This window comes from Hyla sarda, chromosome 13 (genome assembly GCF_029499605.1).
Source record: "Hyla sarda isolate aHylSar1 chromosome 13, aHylSar1.hap1, whole genome shotgun sequence".
Classification (NCBI taxonomy): domain Eukaryota; kingdom Metazoa; phylum Chordata; class Amphibia; order Anura; family Hylidae; genus Hyla; species Hyla sarda.
Genome location: NC_079201.1, coordinates 20,884,358 through 20,900,961, shown reverse-complemented (window position 1 = coordinate 20,900,961; position 16,604 = coordinate 20,884,358). Strand labels below are relative to the sequence as shown.

The 16,604-nt window shown below is 44.9% G+C and overlaps 1 protein-coding gene and 1 long non-coding RNA gene across 3 annotated transcripts in view; one reads left to right on the top strand and one right to left on the bottom strand.

Annotated features, from left to right (window-relative positions):
- Positions 1-338: 338 nt before the first annotated feature.
- GPRC5C (G protein-coupled receptor class C group 5 member C) overlaps positions 339-16,604 on the top strand; it is a 31,400-nt gene continuing 15,134 nt past the window's right edge. The window contains exon 1 of one of the 2 annotated variants that reach the window (XM_056549824.1): positions 339-637. Coding sequence is in view for 1 of the 2 variants with exons in the window: in XM_056549823.1 (XP_056405798.1) it covers positions 5,429-5,443 (15 nt within the window). In the remaining variant the exon portion in view is untranslated. Of the gene's footprint in view, positions 638-5,316; positions 5,444-16,604 lie in introns of those variants that run through there. The other variant, XM_056549823.1, reaches the window with a different exon arrangement.
- LOC130297396 (uncharacterized) lies at positions 1,263-1,856 on the bottom strand. Its single transcript, XR_008849508.1, has 3 exons — positions 1,674-1,856; positions 1,470-1,567; positions 1,263-1,360 (listed from the first exon to the last, which is right to left on the bottom strand). It is a non-coding gene; the product is annotated as an uncharacterized LOC130297396 (long non-coding RNA).

Here is a 16,604-nt window from a genome sequence, read left to right as displayed (position 1 = left end):
AGGTACGACCGTGGACCCCTAACTGTTGCACTTTTTTTGCTCTCTAAGATGCTGCCAGTGGTGTCTGGCAGCTGCTTACTCCCTCCCCAGTGGAAAACACGTGCACGCTCAGCTGAGCGGAGCATACATGTTTTTGGGAAATGGATGAGCTATTACAGTGGTCTCCAAATGGCATCCCTCCAGATGTTGCAAAACTACAACTCCCAGCATGCCCGGACAGCCGTTGGCTGTCCGGGCATGCTGGGAGCTGTAGTTTTGCAATAGCTGCAAGTCCGCAGGTTAAAAACTTTTCTTTAAAAAAAAAAAATGTTTTTTCCAGGGTGTGTGTTGCTGTCCTTCCACCCTGCATGTATGGGGCAGCCAGGAGGGGAAGGAGTGGCTGTGTACCTGTAAGGTCCTAAGGGGAGTCATCATGATGTCACTCTGATGTCAGGAAGCTTGTGCAACCTCACCAGAAGGAGGAGTGGAGGAGAAGTGAGAGGAACTAGCAGATCATACAGCAGTCCTCCAGCTGCCTGTGCCCCGGAGTGCAGCCACTACAATCCCTCCTCTCACTCAGGAATACAAGTTCTCCTTGTGCTCCGCTCCACACCTGGAGAGGATCTCTTTCCCCTCCCAAAAAAAAAAAAAGTGACAGGTAAGAGCAATGCCTGACTTGTCCTCTACATCCACTGCAACTCTCCCTGTTTCTTGCACCCTCTACTTAAATGTGTATTGTAACTCTGCTTGCTGGATCACTATGGAGGGGGAAATGGGTATAACGTGCTTTATTGGTAGCTGACGTGCCGCATGCGTGTCGCCGTTCTCTTCTGCTTGCTAGCCCTCTGTGGGAGGTAAAGGGTTAAATATACCTTTTTTTTTTTTTTTTTAGGGGTAAGGTAGGGTTATGTTTACCTTGCTGGATCACTATGGAGGGGGAATGGGTTTAAGGTGCATTATTTGAAGCTGACGTGCCTCATGAGTGTCGCCGTTCTCTTCTGCTTGCTATCCCTCTGTGGGAGGTAAAGGGTTAAACATACCTTTTTTTTTTTTTTTTTTAGGGGTAAGGTAGGTGCAAGCGTGCATTAAGGGTTATGTTTACCTTGCTGGATCACTATGGAGGGGGAATGGGTTTAAGGTGCATTATTTGAAGCTGACGTGCCTCGTGAGTGTCGCCGTTCTCTTCTGCTTGCTAGCCCTCTGTGGGAGGTAAAGGGTTAAATATACCTTTTTTTTTTTTAGGGGTAAGGTAGGTGCAAGCGTGCATTAAGGGTTATGTTTACCTTGCTGGATCACTATGGAGGGGGAATGGGTTTAAGGTGCATTATTTGAAGCTGACGTGCCTCATGAGTGTCGCCGTTCTCTTCTGCTTGCTAGCCCTCTGTGGGAGGTAAAGGGTTAAATATACCTTTTTTTTTATTTAATTTTTAGAGGGGGAAGGTAGGGGCAAGCATGCATTAAGGGTTACGTTTACATTGTTTTTAAGGTACCTTGCTTTGTCGCTATGGAGGGGGAATGGGTTGAGCGTGCATTATTGGTAGCAGACGTGCCTCATGCGTGTTGCCGTTCTTTTCTGGTTGCTAGCCCCCTGCGGGAGGTAAAGGGTTAAAGGTACCTTTTTTTATTTTTTAGGGGGGAAGGTAGGGGACAAGCGTGCATTAAGGGTTACGTTTACATAGTTTTTTTTAAGGTACCTTGCTGGGTCACTATGGAGGGGGGAATGGGTTGAGCGTGCTTTATTGGTAGCTGACGTGCCTTGTGCGTGTTGCCGTTCTCTTCTGGTTGCTAGCCCTCTGTGGGAGGTAAAGAGTTAAACAGGTAAGGGTTAAGCGTGCATTATAGGTTAAGTTTTACATTGTTTTGAAGTTACCTGGAGAAGAATGGGTTAAGGATGCAGGATATTTGTATTCAGACGGGGAATGGGTTCATTCTTTTTTGTTTTTTGGTAAAGACAGTGATCTCCAACACGTGGACCTCCAGCTGTTGCAAAACTACAACTCCCAGCATGCCAGGACAGCCAACGAAAGAGTGCATTGTGGGTGCCCCCCTGTCACCTGCGGCACATGCCCTGTAAGCCCCCCTCCAGCTACGCCCTTGGGTTAAAGTTGGAGGACGTGGTTAAACACACATTATTTTGGCGGAACTTGTAGAGGAATGGGTTAAAGAGGCAGTATGTTTATAGTCAGAAGAAACAGGCTGAGAAGGTGGGATATTCGGAGGGGGAATGGATTAAGCAGACGTATATTCATACGCAGGGGATTAGGCAGGCAGAATAATCATACTCTGGGTAGGCAGGCAAGTAGATTCATACAGGGGGGGGGGGTGGTAGGCAGAATAGTCATACTCGGGGCAGGAAGGCAGTATATTCATACTCGGGTAGGCAAGCAAGTGTGTTTACTGGGAGGTTAGGCAGGCAGTATATTCATACTAATGGGTTAGCAGGTAGTATAGTCATACTGGGGGTAGGCAGGCAGTATAATCATATTGGGGGGTAGGCAGGCAGTATAATGATATTGGGGGTAGGCAGGCAGTATAATCATATTGGGGGGTAGGCAGGCAGTATAATCATATTGGGGGGTAGGCAGGCAGTATAATCATATTGGGGGGTAGGCAGGCAGTATAATCATATTGGGGGGTAGGCAGGCAGTATAATCATATTGGGGGGTAGGCAGGCAGTATAATCATATTGGGGGGTAGGCAGGCAGTATAATCATATTGGGGGGTAGGCAGGCAGTATAATCATATTGGGGGGTAGGCAGGCAGTATAATCATATTGGGGGGTAGGCAGGCAGTATAATCATATTGGGGGGTAGGCAGGCAGTATAATCATATTGGGGGGTAGGCAGGCAGTATAATCATATTGGGGGGTAGGCAGGCAGTATAATCATATTGGGGGGTAGGCAGGCAGTATAATCATATTGGGGGGTAGGCAGGCAGTATAATCATATTGGGGGGTAGGCAGGCAGTATAATCATATTGGGGGGTAGGCAGGCAGTATAATCATATTGGGGGGTAGGCAGTATAATCATATTGGGGGGTAGGCAGGCAGTATAATCATATTGGGGGGTAGGCAGGCAGTATAATCATATTGGGGGGGGGGGGTAGGCAGGCAGTATAATCATATTGGGGGGGGGGGTAGGCAGGCAGTATAATCATATTGGGGGGGGGGTAGGCAGGCAGTATAATCATATTGGGGGGGTAGGCAGGCAGTATAATCATATTGAGGGGTAGGCAGGCAGTATAATCATATTGGGGGGTAGGCAGGCAGTATAATCATATTGGGGTGTAGGCAGGCAGTATAATCATATTGGGGGTAAGTAGGCAGTATAATCATATTGGGGGGTAAGTAGGCAGTATGTGTGTGGAGGAGAAGGGGTTAAGCAGGCATTAGACGTCAGGTTTAGTATGTAAATATAATGTCTGGGGAAGCACACAAAGCTATAGTGTTTGGTATTTATGTTTTCGTTCATTGCCTGCACAGAGCTTTAAACACATCCAAAATTCCCAGCAGACTCGTATACAAGCAGGAGCGTCCGCCACGAGCACCGGCCAGGGGAGAATTTTCCACAGAGGTGGAATATGTACAGTATGCAGCCCGAAAATGGAGAGAGGATGAGGCAGGAGGGGGTGGAGGTGCCCACCGTGATACATGTGTATTAGGAGGGGGTGGAGGTGCCCACCGTGATACATGTGTATTAGGAGGGGGTGGAGGTGAGGTGCCCACCGTGATACATGTGTATTAGGAGGGGGTGGAGGTGCCCACCGTGATACATGTGTATTAGGAGGGGGTGGAGGTGCCCACTGTGATACATGTACAATAGAAGGGGAGGTGGAGGTGCCCACTGTAATACATGTACAATAGAAGGGGAGGTGGAGGTGCCCACCGTGATACATGTACAATAGAAGGAGAGGTGGAGGTGCCCTCTGTAATACATGTACAATAGAAGGGGGGGCTGGAGGTGCCCACTGTAATACATGTACAATAGAAGGGGAGGTGGAGGTGCCCACTGTAATACATATACAATAGAAGGGTAGGTGGAGGTGCCCTCTGTAATACATGTACAATAGAAGGAGAGGTGGAGGTGCCCTCTGTAATACATGTACAATAGAAGGAGAGGTGGAGGTGCCCTCTGTAATACATGTACAATAGAAGGAGAGGTGGAGGTGCCCTCTGTAATACATGTACAATAGAAGGAGAGGTGGAGGTGCCCAATGTAATACATGTACAATAGAAGGAGAGGTGGAGGTGCCCACTGTGATACATGTACAATAGAAGGAGAGGTGGAGGTGCCCACTGTAATACATGTACAATAGAAGGAGAGGTGGAGGTGCCCACTGTAATACATGTACAATAGAAGGAGAGGTGGAGGTGCCCACTGTGATACATGTACAATAGAAGGAGAGGTGGAGGTGCCCACTGTGATACATGTACAATAGAAGGAGAGGTGGAGGTGCCCACTGTAATACATGTACAATAGAAGGAGAAGTGGAGGTGCCCTCTGTAATACATGTACAATAGAAGGGGAGGTGGAGGTGCCCACTGTAATACATGTACAATAGAAGGAGAGGTGGAGGTGCCCACTGTGATACATGTACAATAGAAGGAGAGGTGGAGGTGCCCACTGTGATACATGTACAATAGAAGGAGAGGTGGAGGTGCCCACTGTGATACATGTACAATAGAAGGAGAGGTGGAGGTGCCCACTGTAATACATGTACAATAGAAGGAGAGGTGGAGGTGCCCTCTGTAATAAATGTACAATAAAAGGAGAGGTGCCCACCGTGATACATGTGTATGACGAGTATAATGGAGGTGCTCACTGTGATACATTTGTATGACGAGTATAATGGAGGTGCCCACTGTGATACATTTGTATGACGAGTATAATGGAGGTGCCCACTGTGATACATGTGTATGACGAGTATAATGGAGGTGCCCACTGTGATACATGTGTATGACGAGTATAATGGAGGTGCCCACTGTGATACATGTGTATGACGAGTATAATGGAGGTGCCCACTGTGATACATTTGTATGACGAGTATAATGGAGGTGCCCACTGTGATACATTTGTATGACGAGTATAATGGAGGTGCCCACTGTGATACATTTGTATGACGAGTATAATGGAGGTGCCCACTGTGATACATGTGTTTTAGGAGTGTAGCCAGGCCCATGGAGGTGACAAGTGACTTCAGAGAGATTAAGGGCTTGCTGGGACTTGCAGTGGTTTTTGACAATTTTAGTGCAGGCCACGCTGACTTGACAATAGATGACAGTGACTTGACTGGAGACTGACTAAGCTGTGACTTTATCTTACTTGGAGACTTGTAACTTGTGGCTACAGACTTGACTTGAGGCTCCTATGACTCCAGACTCTTAGGCTCAACTGCACCTCAGCAAAGACTCAGGAACTAAGAGAGAGAAGAGACTCCTCCCAGGGCTTTTATGGGGGAGACTCTGGTGGGTCCCATTGGTTACCTGGTCACTGATACCTTCTGGGTAACAATCACATGATAAGTCACATGACAACTGGTGATCACATGTTAACCTTTCTTAAAGAAACAACATTCTTATATACATAACATAGGGGATAATATACCATTACAGTAGAACAGATGCGGGGGGGGCAGGGAACACTGTAAGGAGGCAGGGCAGCAAGGGTATGGGGTAATAACTCCCGTACTAGGCCACCACACCCATATATATATATATATATATATATATATATATCGTATATATAATCATGAGCCTTATTCTTAGATCAGATAAAGCATAAGGTCAGTGGATACAGCAGCTGCCAGTGGCCATAGGAGATATACCTGTTAGCCACCTCCTTTTTATGGAAAGTGTCCATCAGGCACCACTTATCTTGGCACCACTTATATTAGGGGACCCTTCTATAAAGTAAACAAACTCTACAAAATGACATAGGGTTAAAAACGGAGTGATCCAAAGGTCATTTGTTCTTTAAGGTTGTGTTTTTGGTCACAGTGTTTACAGAACACAACCTGGCCCTTGTAGATCTGCGCGTCCTACTAATCTGAACATGGCCCCGGGCACCAACTGTACAGTACGTGTGCAGGAAGGTTTGGTGCCGTGCCCGTGTGACCTCATATGCGGGCACACTATAAAAAAAAGTCCAATAACACACATAGCGCCACCACTGACTAAGTCATGCCAGCTGTGTGCCACCTACGTTCTTTACGGCAGCACAGATAGAGATGAATTCAGTGCAGACTAGGCTCTATCTACTACTGTCCTGTGTATGCGGCTCCTAAGCAGGCCTATGTGTCGTCACGGTTACATACTGTTCTGTGCATGCTGCTCCTATGCAGGTATATGTGTTGTCATGGTTACATACTGTTCTGTGTATGCTGCTCCTATGCAGACCTATGTGTAGTCACGGTTACATAATGTCCTGTGTATGCGGCTCCTAAGCAGGCCTATGTGTCGTCACGGTTACATACTGTTCTGTGTATGCTGCTCCTATGCAGGCCTATGTGTCGTCACGGTTACATACTGTTCTGTGTATGCTGCTCCTATGCAGGCCTATGTGTTGTCATGGTTACATACTGTCCTGTGTATGCGGCTCCTATGCAGGCCTATGTGTCGTCACGGTTACATACTGTCCTGTGTATGCGGCTCCTAAGCAGGCCTATGTGTCATCACGGTTACATACTGTTCTGTGTATGCTGCTCCTATGCAGGCCTATGTGTCGTCACGGTTACATACTGTTCTGTGTATGCGGCTCCTATGCAGGCCTATGTGTCGTCATGGTTACATACTGTTCTGTGTATGCGGCTCCTATGCAGACCTATGTGTTGTCACGGTTACATACTGTTCTGTGTATGCGGCTCCTATGCAGGCCTATGTGTTGTCACGGTTACATACTGTTCTGTGTATGCTGCTCCTATGCAGGCCTATGTGTCGTCACGGTTACATACTGTTCTGTGTATGTGGCTCCTATGCAGGCCTTTGTGTTGTCACGGTTACATACTGTTCTGTGTATGCTGCTCCTATGCAGGCCTATGTGTCGTCATGGTTACATACTGTTCTGTGTATGCGGCTCCTATGCAGACCTATGTGTTGTCACGGTTACATACTGTTCTGTGTATGCGGCTCCTATGCAGGCCTATGTGTTGTCACGGTTACATACTGTTCTGTGTATGCTGCTCCTATGCAGGCCTATGTGTTGTCACGGTTACATACTGTTCTGTGTATGTGGCTCCTATGCAGGCCTATGTGTTGTCATGGTTACATACTGTTCTGTGTATGCTGCTCCTATGCAGGCCTATGTGTCAGGGTTACATACTGTTCTGTGTATGCTGCTCCTATGCAGGCCTTTGTGTCAGGGTTACATAGTGTTCTGTGTATGTGGCTCCTAAGCAGGCCTATGTGTCGTCACGGTTACATACTGTTCTGTGTATGCGGCTCCTATGCAGGCCTATGTGTCGTCACGGTTACATACTGTTCTGTGTATGCGGCTCCTATGCAGGCCTTTGTGTCGTCACGGTTACATACTGTTCTGTGTATGCGGCTCCTATGCAGGCCTATGTGTTGTCATGGTTACATACTGTTCTGTGTATGCTGGTCCTATGCAGACCTATGTGTTGTCATGGTTACATACTGTTCTGTGTATGTGGCTCCTATGCAGGCCTTTGTGTCGTCACGGTTACATACTGTTCTGTGTATGCGGCTCCTATGCAGGCCTATGTGTTGTCACGGTTACATACTGTTCTGTGTATGCTGCTCCTATGCAGGCCTATGTGTCGTCACGGTTACATACTGTTCTGTGTATGCTGCTCCTATGCAGGCCTATGTGTCGTCACGGTTACATACTGTTCTGTGTATGCGGCTCCTATGCAGGCCTTTGTGTCGTCACGGTTACATACTGTTCTGTGTATGCGGCTCCTATGCAGGCCTATGTGTTGTCATGGTTACATACTGTTCTGTGTATGCTGGTCCTATGCAGACCTATGTGTTGTCATGGTTACATACTGTTCTGTGTATGTGGCTCCTATGCAGGCCTTTGTGTCGTCACGGTTACATACTGTTCTGTGTATGCTGGTCCTATGCAGACCTATGTGTTGTCATGGTTACATACTGTTCTGTGTATGTGGCTCCTATGCAGGCCTTTGTGTCGTCACGGTTACATACTGTTCTGTGTATGCGGCTCCTATGCAGGCCTATGTGTTGTCACGGTTACATACTGTTCTGTGTATGCGGCTCCTATGCAGGCCTATGTGTTGTCACGGTTACATACTGTTCTGTGTATGTGGCTCCTATGCAGGCCTATGTGTTGTCACGGTTACATACTGTTCTGTGTATGTGGCTCCTATGCAGACCTACGTGTCGTCACGGTTACAGACTACAAAGACAAGGTAGTCGGATTCCGTCGCTGTCACGTGTTACCTCATTCTCTCTGCTTCCTCTTCTTTTGAACCCAGCAGGAGGGGGATTGACTTACGTATGTTTTTTTAACTTTATAACCCTATTGTTTGCATAGGAGCTGTAAACACAAAACGGTGGGAGCTTTTGAAGCACGGCTGTGTCATTCTTTATTGTAAACGCAAGGAAACAATAAAAAAGCAATTGTGGTTCGGTAATAAAAGGAAAGATTTCAATGTATTACACAGACGGGCTCCTTGCGTTGGGTGGGTCGGGTATAACTCGGGTACAACTGTGGGCAATATAGGCCGAAAGACAAGACCACAAAACCGATATAGATGTTCTGCAAAAAAAAAAGGAACCTAATAAACAAAGCGAATCGATTGAAATAGCCCTCCAGATGTTGAAAAACTACAACTCCCAGCATGCCCGGACAGCCAATGGCTGTCCGGGCATGCTGGGAGTTGTAGTTTTGCAATAGCTGGAGGGCCACTGTTTGGAGACCACTGTGATAGTTCAGGAGATCTTTAAATGCCCAGATACCCCCTCAGCTGACAGTGATCTCTCACAATCCCCTTAAAAACATGCATGCTCAGCTCAGCTGAGCGTACATTCTTTTTTTTTTTTTTCTTTCTTTCTTTTTTTAAGTTACTTTTAAGACACCTCTGGCAGCGTCTTAGAGAACAAAAACAACAACATTTAAAATCTATCCATACGCCTAATGTATAGGCCCAGCTTATTTGATGTGCATAGGCGCTGCTTGACTCTCTCCTGACAGAGGAATCATTGAATTTCAGTGTTCAATCCTATAGTTCTCTCCGGAGAAAAGCCTTTGATAACAGCTTACTCCCCTTTCCCCATTGACAGCACATGCACGCTTAGCTGAACTGAGTGTGCATGGGGGCTTAAAGGGGTATTCCAGGATTTTTTTGTTTGTTATATGACTATGCTACAGGGGCTGTAAAGTAAGTATAGTTCATAATATAGTGTCTGTACCTGTGTTTGATGGTGCTCTCACAATTCGTATGGGATCTTTGCCCCGGTGTTTATTTTTAGCAGCATACAAAACGAGTGTCGGCTCAGGTTTTTCTCAGGTTGCAGTACGGCCTGAGACATTACTAGTCAGGTGTTGAAAAGGAGCCTGCCTGCGCTTCAATGGCTTAGACCGCTTAGAGTGGGAGGGAGATTATTCTCCACAGGGCTGCAGGGAATTTACCCATGTGTGCTTTAATGTGTGGGGTGGCTGATGTGTGGGAGGGAGAAAAGTGACCTCACACTTACAAACAAAGCATCCTGGGACTTGTAGTTGAAGGAAGGGGACCCAAGGAAATCACAACGCAGCCATTTAGCCCCAAGACAAGCACGGATCCTTCCTAAGCATGTCCATTACTGTCTGGCAGGTAAGTACTAAAATCACCTTATGGTGGAGAACCCCTTTGAGGAGAAATAACATTTGTCAGCTATTGAGGGTATATGACAAGTCCTGGAGAAGGTGGAGGTCCTAGCGCGTAAACAGCCTGTGACTATTAGCTTGATGTTGACGGATCCTGTCATGATCCTTTGATGTCTGGGGACTCCTCTTTACCACAGAAAGTACAGATTACAATAAGACGCTGGTAATTGGCACCTTGCCCCCCTCCTGAGGAAATTAAAAGGGAAGAAAGGTGATGGCCTGAGCCGTATTATCTGTACAATTGTATGGAAATCCTCCTGTGTGTACTAATTATATAGATAAAGAATTGCGCAGAGGCCACTGTCACCCATCACATCCTTCCTGCTTTTCCATCACCCGCTCTGATACTAATCCCTTGTTGTCAGTGAGTCCGACCTGTTTACTTTTCCCACTGTACGGCCTCAGTTTTGGCCAGGCCCGGGGCGGTTTTGGGCAGAGCGGCCTCTCCTTTATAGCTCCTCCGAAATACAAAGTCACAAGTACCTGACTCCGTCTGCTAAATCAGCTTTTTAGTTGTTTTAGGCAAAGTTTCCATTCAGGTTGTTAGCCCAGTTTCCTAAACTTAAAAAAAAAAAAAAAAAAAAAAAATATATATATATATATATATATATATATATATATATATATTGTAGTTTTGCAACATCTGGAGGCACCCTGGTTGGGAAACACTGATATAGACAATTACACACACACATATACACACATACACTTATCAGTTTCTGGGAAAGTTGGGTGCCAATTTTTATAGTTGCAATTATAATTTCTGTAACTGTTCTAGACCTTTTATTGATTCAGCATCTTCATCAATATCTACATTCTTCTATCTGCCTTGAATTCTTTTTTTTTTGTTTGTTTGTTTGTTTTATATCAAATATGTGTCTATATGTGTTAACATTAATGTAGCTGGTGATTTGGATGGTCTAAAAGTCTCCACTGAAGGGGATGTGTTGCCATGGAATGCCTCAGTAGTGCAGCCTCAGCATAGAAGGTTTCTGGGAAAGTTGGGTGACAGAAAACATGGATGCCATTACAGAAGCTGTGGGGGTTGTCACCCAGCTTTGCTAGATTCACAAACAGCAAATCTGCCTAATTTTGCAGCAATATGAAGGCAAATGACAAAAGATGTTGTGATCAGGCATGCAGCAACCTGGGAAAGCTGAGTGACCTTATTTGTGAGGCCATGTTGACAACTATTATGCCACCCAGCTTTCCTAGAAACAGATATAACAAGACAACTTATAGTGTGCAAGATTTCTCCATTTTATGGTCAGATGAGATCACGTATGGGCTGATAGTCTTCTGCAGGACAATTGGTAAGCAACTCCAGTGAGATGCCAACTAGTATGTCCCGGGTACTTGTACTGGCATTGGATCAATGTGCCCCCAGGGGGTCACCTTCTAATGCCCTTTCCATTTGCCAATATCAACATCAATCTTATAACCCTTCAGAGCAGATTAAACATCCACCAAGGTTGTTGGCCTAGTTAAAGAGGTTAAGCAAGATTACAAGAACATAGATGCTTTCTCCCAATTAATTCACTTCAATGGAATTGAGCTGCAATACCACATACAAACTAAACACAAGAGTGGCACTGTTTCTAGATAATAAAAAAAAGCAGAAGTTTTTTCAATTTAGAATCCATCATTTAAGGTTTATTTACATTCACTTTACCAACCCCACTGCCACAAAACTTGGCCAGGAAAATGTCCAATTCCTGGGGTATTGTGATTATATTCTTTCCATGTATAAACCATAACAATGGCTTTTATCAGATCAGATATCATGGGATAACCAGTACATCTGCTGATCGTGTTACCCTCGGGCTGAAGAGATTGCCCGGGGCTTTTAAACATCCTGCACTGTGCAGTAGGCAGGTGCAGAGAATAGTTCATGCAGGAGACAGGATATGAGGATGGGATATGAGGTCAAATATGAGGAAAGAATATGAGGAAAGAATATAAGGACAAGATATGAGGACGGGATATGAGGAAAGAATATGAGGACGGGATATGTGGACATGATGAGGACAGGATATAAGGATGGGATATGAGGAAAGAATATGAGGACAGGATATAAGGAAAGGATATGAGGACGGGATATAAGGACGGGATATAAGGAAAGGATATGAGGACGGGATATAAGGACGGGATATGAGGAAAGAATATGAGGACAGGATATAAGGAAAGGATATGAGGACAGGATATGAGGACAGGATATGAGGACAGGATATAAGGACAGGATATGAGGAAAGAATATAAGGACAAGATATGAGGACGGGATATAAGTACAAGATATGAGGACATGATATGAGGACAGGATATGAGGAAAGAATATAAGGACAAGATATGAGGACAAGATATGAGGACGGGATATAAGTACAAGATATGAGGAAAGAATATGAGGATGGGATAGGAGGAAAGAATATAAGGGCAAGATATGAATACGGGATATGAGGATGGGATATGGGGAAAGAATATAAGGACAAGATATGAGGACATGATATGAGGACGGGATATGAGGAAAGAATATGAGGACGGGATATGTGGACATGATATGAGGACGGGATATAAGGAAAGGATATGAGGAAAGAATATGAGGACGGGATATGTGGACATGATATGAGGAAAGAATATGAGGACGGGATATAAGGAAAGGATATGAGGACGGGATATGAGGAAAGAATATAAGGACAAGATATGAGGAAAGAATATAAGGACAAGATATGAGGACGGGATATGTGGACATGATATGAGGAAAGAATATAAGGACAAGATATGAGGACGGGATATGAGGATTGGGATATGAGGAAAGAATATGAGGACAGGATATGAGGAAAGAATATGAGGACAGGATATGAGGAAACAATATAAGGACAAGATATAAAGACATGATATGAGGACGGGATATGAGGAAAGAATATGAGGACAGGATATGAGGATGAAATATGAGGCAAGAATATGAGGACAGGGTATAAGGACATGATATGAGGACGGGATATGAGGACGGGATATGAGGACAAGATATGAGGAAAGAATATAAGGACAAGATATGAGGAAAGAATATAAGGACAAGATATGAGGAAAGAATATAAGGACAAGATATGAGGACGGGATATGTGGACATGATATGAGGAAAGAATATAAGGACAAGATATGAGGACGGGATATGAGGATTGGGATATGAGGAAAGAATATGAGGACAGGATATGAGGAAACAATATAAGGACAAGATATAAAGACATGATATGAGGACGGGATGTGAGGAAAGAATATGAGGACAGGATATGAGGATGAAATATGAGGCAAGAATATGAGGACAGGGTATAAGGACATGATATGAGGACGGGATATGAGGACGGGATATGAGGACGGGATATGAGGACAAGATATGAGGAAAGAATATAAGGACAAGATATGAGGAAAGAATATAAGGACAAGATATGAGGACGGGATATGTGGACATGATATGAGGAAAGAATATAAGGACAAGATATGAGGACGGGATATGAGGATTGGGATATGAGGAAAGAATATGAGGACAGGATATGAGGAAACAATATAAGGACAAGATATAAAGACATGATATGAGGACAGGATATGAGGAAAGAATATGAGGACAGGATATGAGGATGAAATATGAGGCAAGAATATGAGGACAGGGTATAAGGACATGATATGAGGACGGGATATGAGGACGGGATATGAGGACAAGATATGAGGAAAGAATATGAGGACAGGATATGAGGATGAAATATGAGGAAAGAATATGAGGACAGGATATGAGGATGAAATATGAGGAAAGAATATGAGGACAGGATATGAGGAAAGAATATAAGGACAGGATATGATTACAAAATATGAGGACCGAATATGAGGACAAGATATTAGGATGAGATATGAGGACAAGATATTAGGATGGGATATGAGGATGGGATATTGGGTCAAGATATGAGGACAGAATTTGAGGTTGGGATAAAAGGTTGAGATTTAAAGAGTAGCTTCCACCATCTTTTTTTTCCCCATACCTACCTATTGGTTATCTCTCCCTAACACCCTCCCTGCCTTTAAAAAAGATTTTCCTACCTTCTAAACTGAATTTTTATATGGCCGTAACGCTGCTCACTCTGCCTGAGCAGGAAGCCGACTTCCCCAGCAGGCACGACATCACTGAAGCCTGCTGGAGGACGGCTTCCGCCCCTACCTAGTCTGTGCATCGCCTCCTCCCTATTTCTCACTGCATGTGCTATCCAGGGAGGAGGATTATAGGACCTTCGCCGGACCTGCCGTGCAAAATTCTCTGCCGAGACCCCGGACCTCAGATAAAACTTACCGGAAAAGGACATGTACAGTCCTGGAGCATCAGCGCGGCACTGATGTTCTGTGCCCGCGCTGCCTCCAGACTGTACATGCCGGGGACGAGCGGCACGCGAGGCCAGTGAGCCAATGCGCGCAGCCCCGGCGTTCACAGCACTCGCTCCCGCCTGTCAAGTTGGAAAGTTAGATTCTATGGTCAAGAAGAGTGGTTTCCAAACTGCGGCCATCCAGCTGTAGCAAAACTACAACTCCCAGCATGCCCAGACAGCCAACGGCTGTCTGGGCATGCTGGGAGTTGTAGTTTTGCAACAGCTGGAGAGTCACAGTGTGGAGACCACTGGTCAGGAAAATAGCATGGCTCCTCCCTTTCTTAACAGGTGACATTTACCCTGTAAAATAATAAGATACATGCACCATATATAAGTTTTAAGAGGAAAATAAAAAAATGTAATAGCCCTCTTTTGGCTTCCTCTGACCTTTAGCTTACATGGTCAGGGCGCAGGGCCAGATTGTGCCACAGCCAGCACATGTTTTTTGGGGCACAAGGCGGACCTGAGTGGGCGATGGGTGGGGTAGAGGTGATACAGTAACACCTGTGATAATACCGCTTCCTAGGAAACATATCGCAGTAAACATGACTTTGACAAATGCCAGATCATAAGATGATTGCCTAGCAACCTGACCACCGCATACAGAATGGGTCTACTGGGACATTTGTCCCTTAAAGGGAACCTGTGACTGTGAATAGACAGTCCAATCTGCATGTATCACGTTATAGAGCAGGAAGAGCAGAGCAGATGATATATACAATACAGTACAATCTGCAGGTATCACGTTATAGAGCAGGAGGAGCCGAGCAGATGATATATACAATACAGTACAATCTGCAGGTATCCGGTTATAGAGCAGGAGGAGCTGAGCAGATGATATATACAATACAGTAACATCTGCAGGTATCATGTTATAGAGCAGGAGGAGCTAAGCAGATGATATATACAATACAGTACAATCTGCAGGTATCAGGTTATAGAGCAGGAGGAGCTGAGCAGATGATATATACAATACAGTACAATCTGCAGGTATCATGTTATAGAGCAGGAGGAGCTGAGCAGATGATATATACAATACAGTACAATCTGCAGGTATCATGTTATAGAGCAGGAGGAGCTGAGCAGATGATATATACAATACAGCACAATCTACAGGTATCATGTTATAGAGCAGGAGGAGCTGAGCAGATGATATATACCATACAGTATAATCTGCAGGTATGTTATAGAGCAGGAGGAGCTGAGCAGATGATATATACAATACAGTACAATCTGCAGGTATCATGTTATAGAGCAGGAGGAGCTGAACAGATGATATATACAATACAGTACAATCTGCAGGTATCATGTTATAGAGCAGGAGGAGCTGAGCAGATAATATATACAATACAGTATAATCTGCAGGTATCGTGTTAAAGAGCAGGAGGAGCTGAGCAGATGATATATACAATACAGTACAATCTGCAGGGATCATGTTATAGAGCAGTAGATGCTGAGCAGATGATATATACAATACAGTACAATCTGCAGGTATCATGTTATAGAGCAGGAGGAGCTGAGCAGATGATATATACAATACAGTACAATCTGCAGGTATCATGTTATAGAGCAGGAGGAGCTGAACAGATGATATATACAATACATTTTTATGTGTCTAGCACCTTTATTTTTTTATTACACTTTTAATTTAGCTCACTAGTCTGAATTCCTCTCAAATGGAGGGGGCGTGGCCTCACTGTGCAGGTCTCCGCCCCCTTCCTTGCTGTCTGCTCACATCTCCCCCAGCATTAGCAAAACTACAACTCCCAGCTTGTCCTCACTGACAGTAGCTGTGGGAGGATTTTTCCCTGCGCTCACAGCTGTCACTCAAGGAAGTGTGTCCATGACATAGGTGATGACGCATGGACACAGCAGGAGTAGTATATGTCCAAGCAGGCAGGGGGGCAGTTGTTTGACTGTTTTTTTCAGTATAAAATACTGAAAATGTTCTAATGAAAGCAATTGTAAAACCTATTGGTTATAAATGCTTTACAACATATCAAAACATTTTTGTATCTGACAGTGCCCATTTAAGCTGAGTTAGCTCATAGCTGGTACAGAACAAGGTCACAGTATTTGTGTATCCTGCTCATTCCCCCCGGTGTTGGTACAATCATGCACAGGTCATGATGGAGGGGACAATGCCTTTAATTTCCCATGCTCCTATATTCCGGAAAGTTGCTACGTTTTCCTCTCTTCCAAGTGGAGCTTCCTTGCACATTCCGCAGGCAGCCGCTTACGGTACGTGACCCCTTGAGTCGCTTCCTGAAATATACAGGAAAGCACTCAACGATTCTCTCCACAGAATCCCATAATGATTATAGGGGTGATTGTATAGGAGCTATAAGGGAAGTCACTGTAAAAATATTCACTTGTA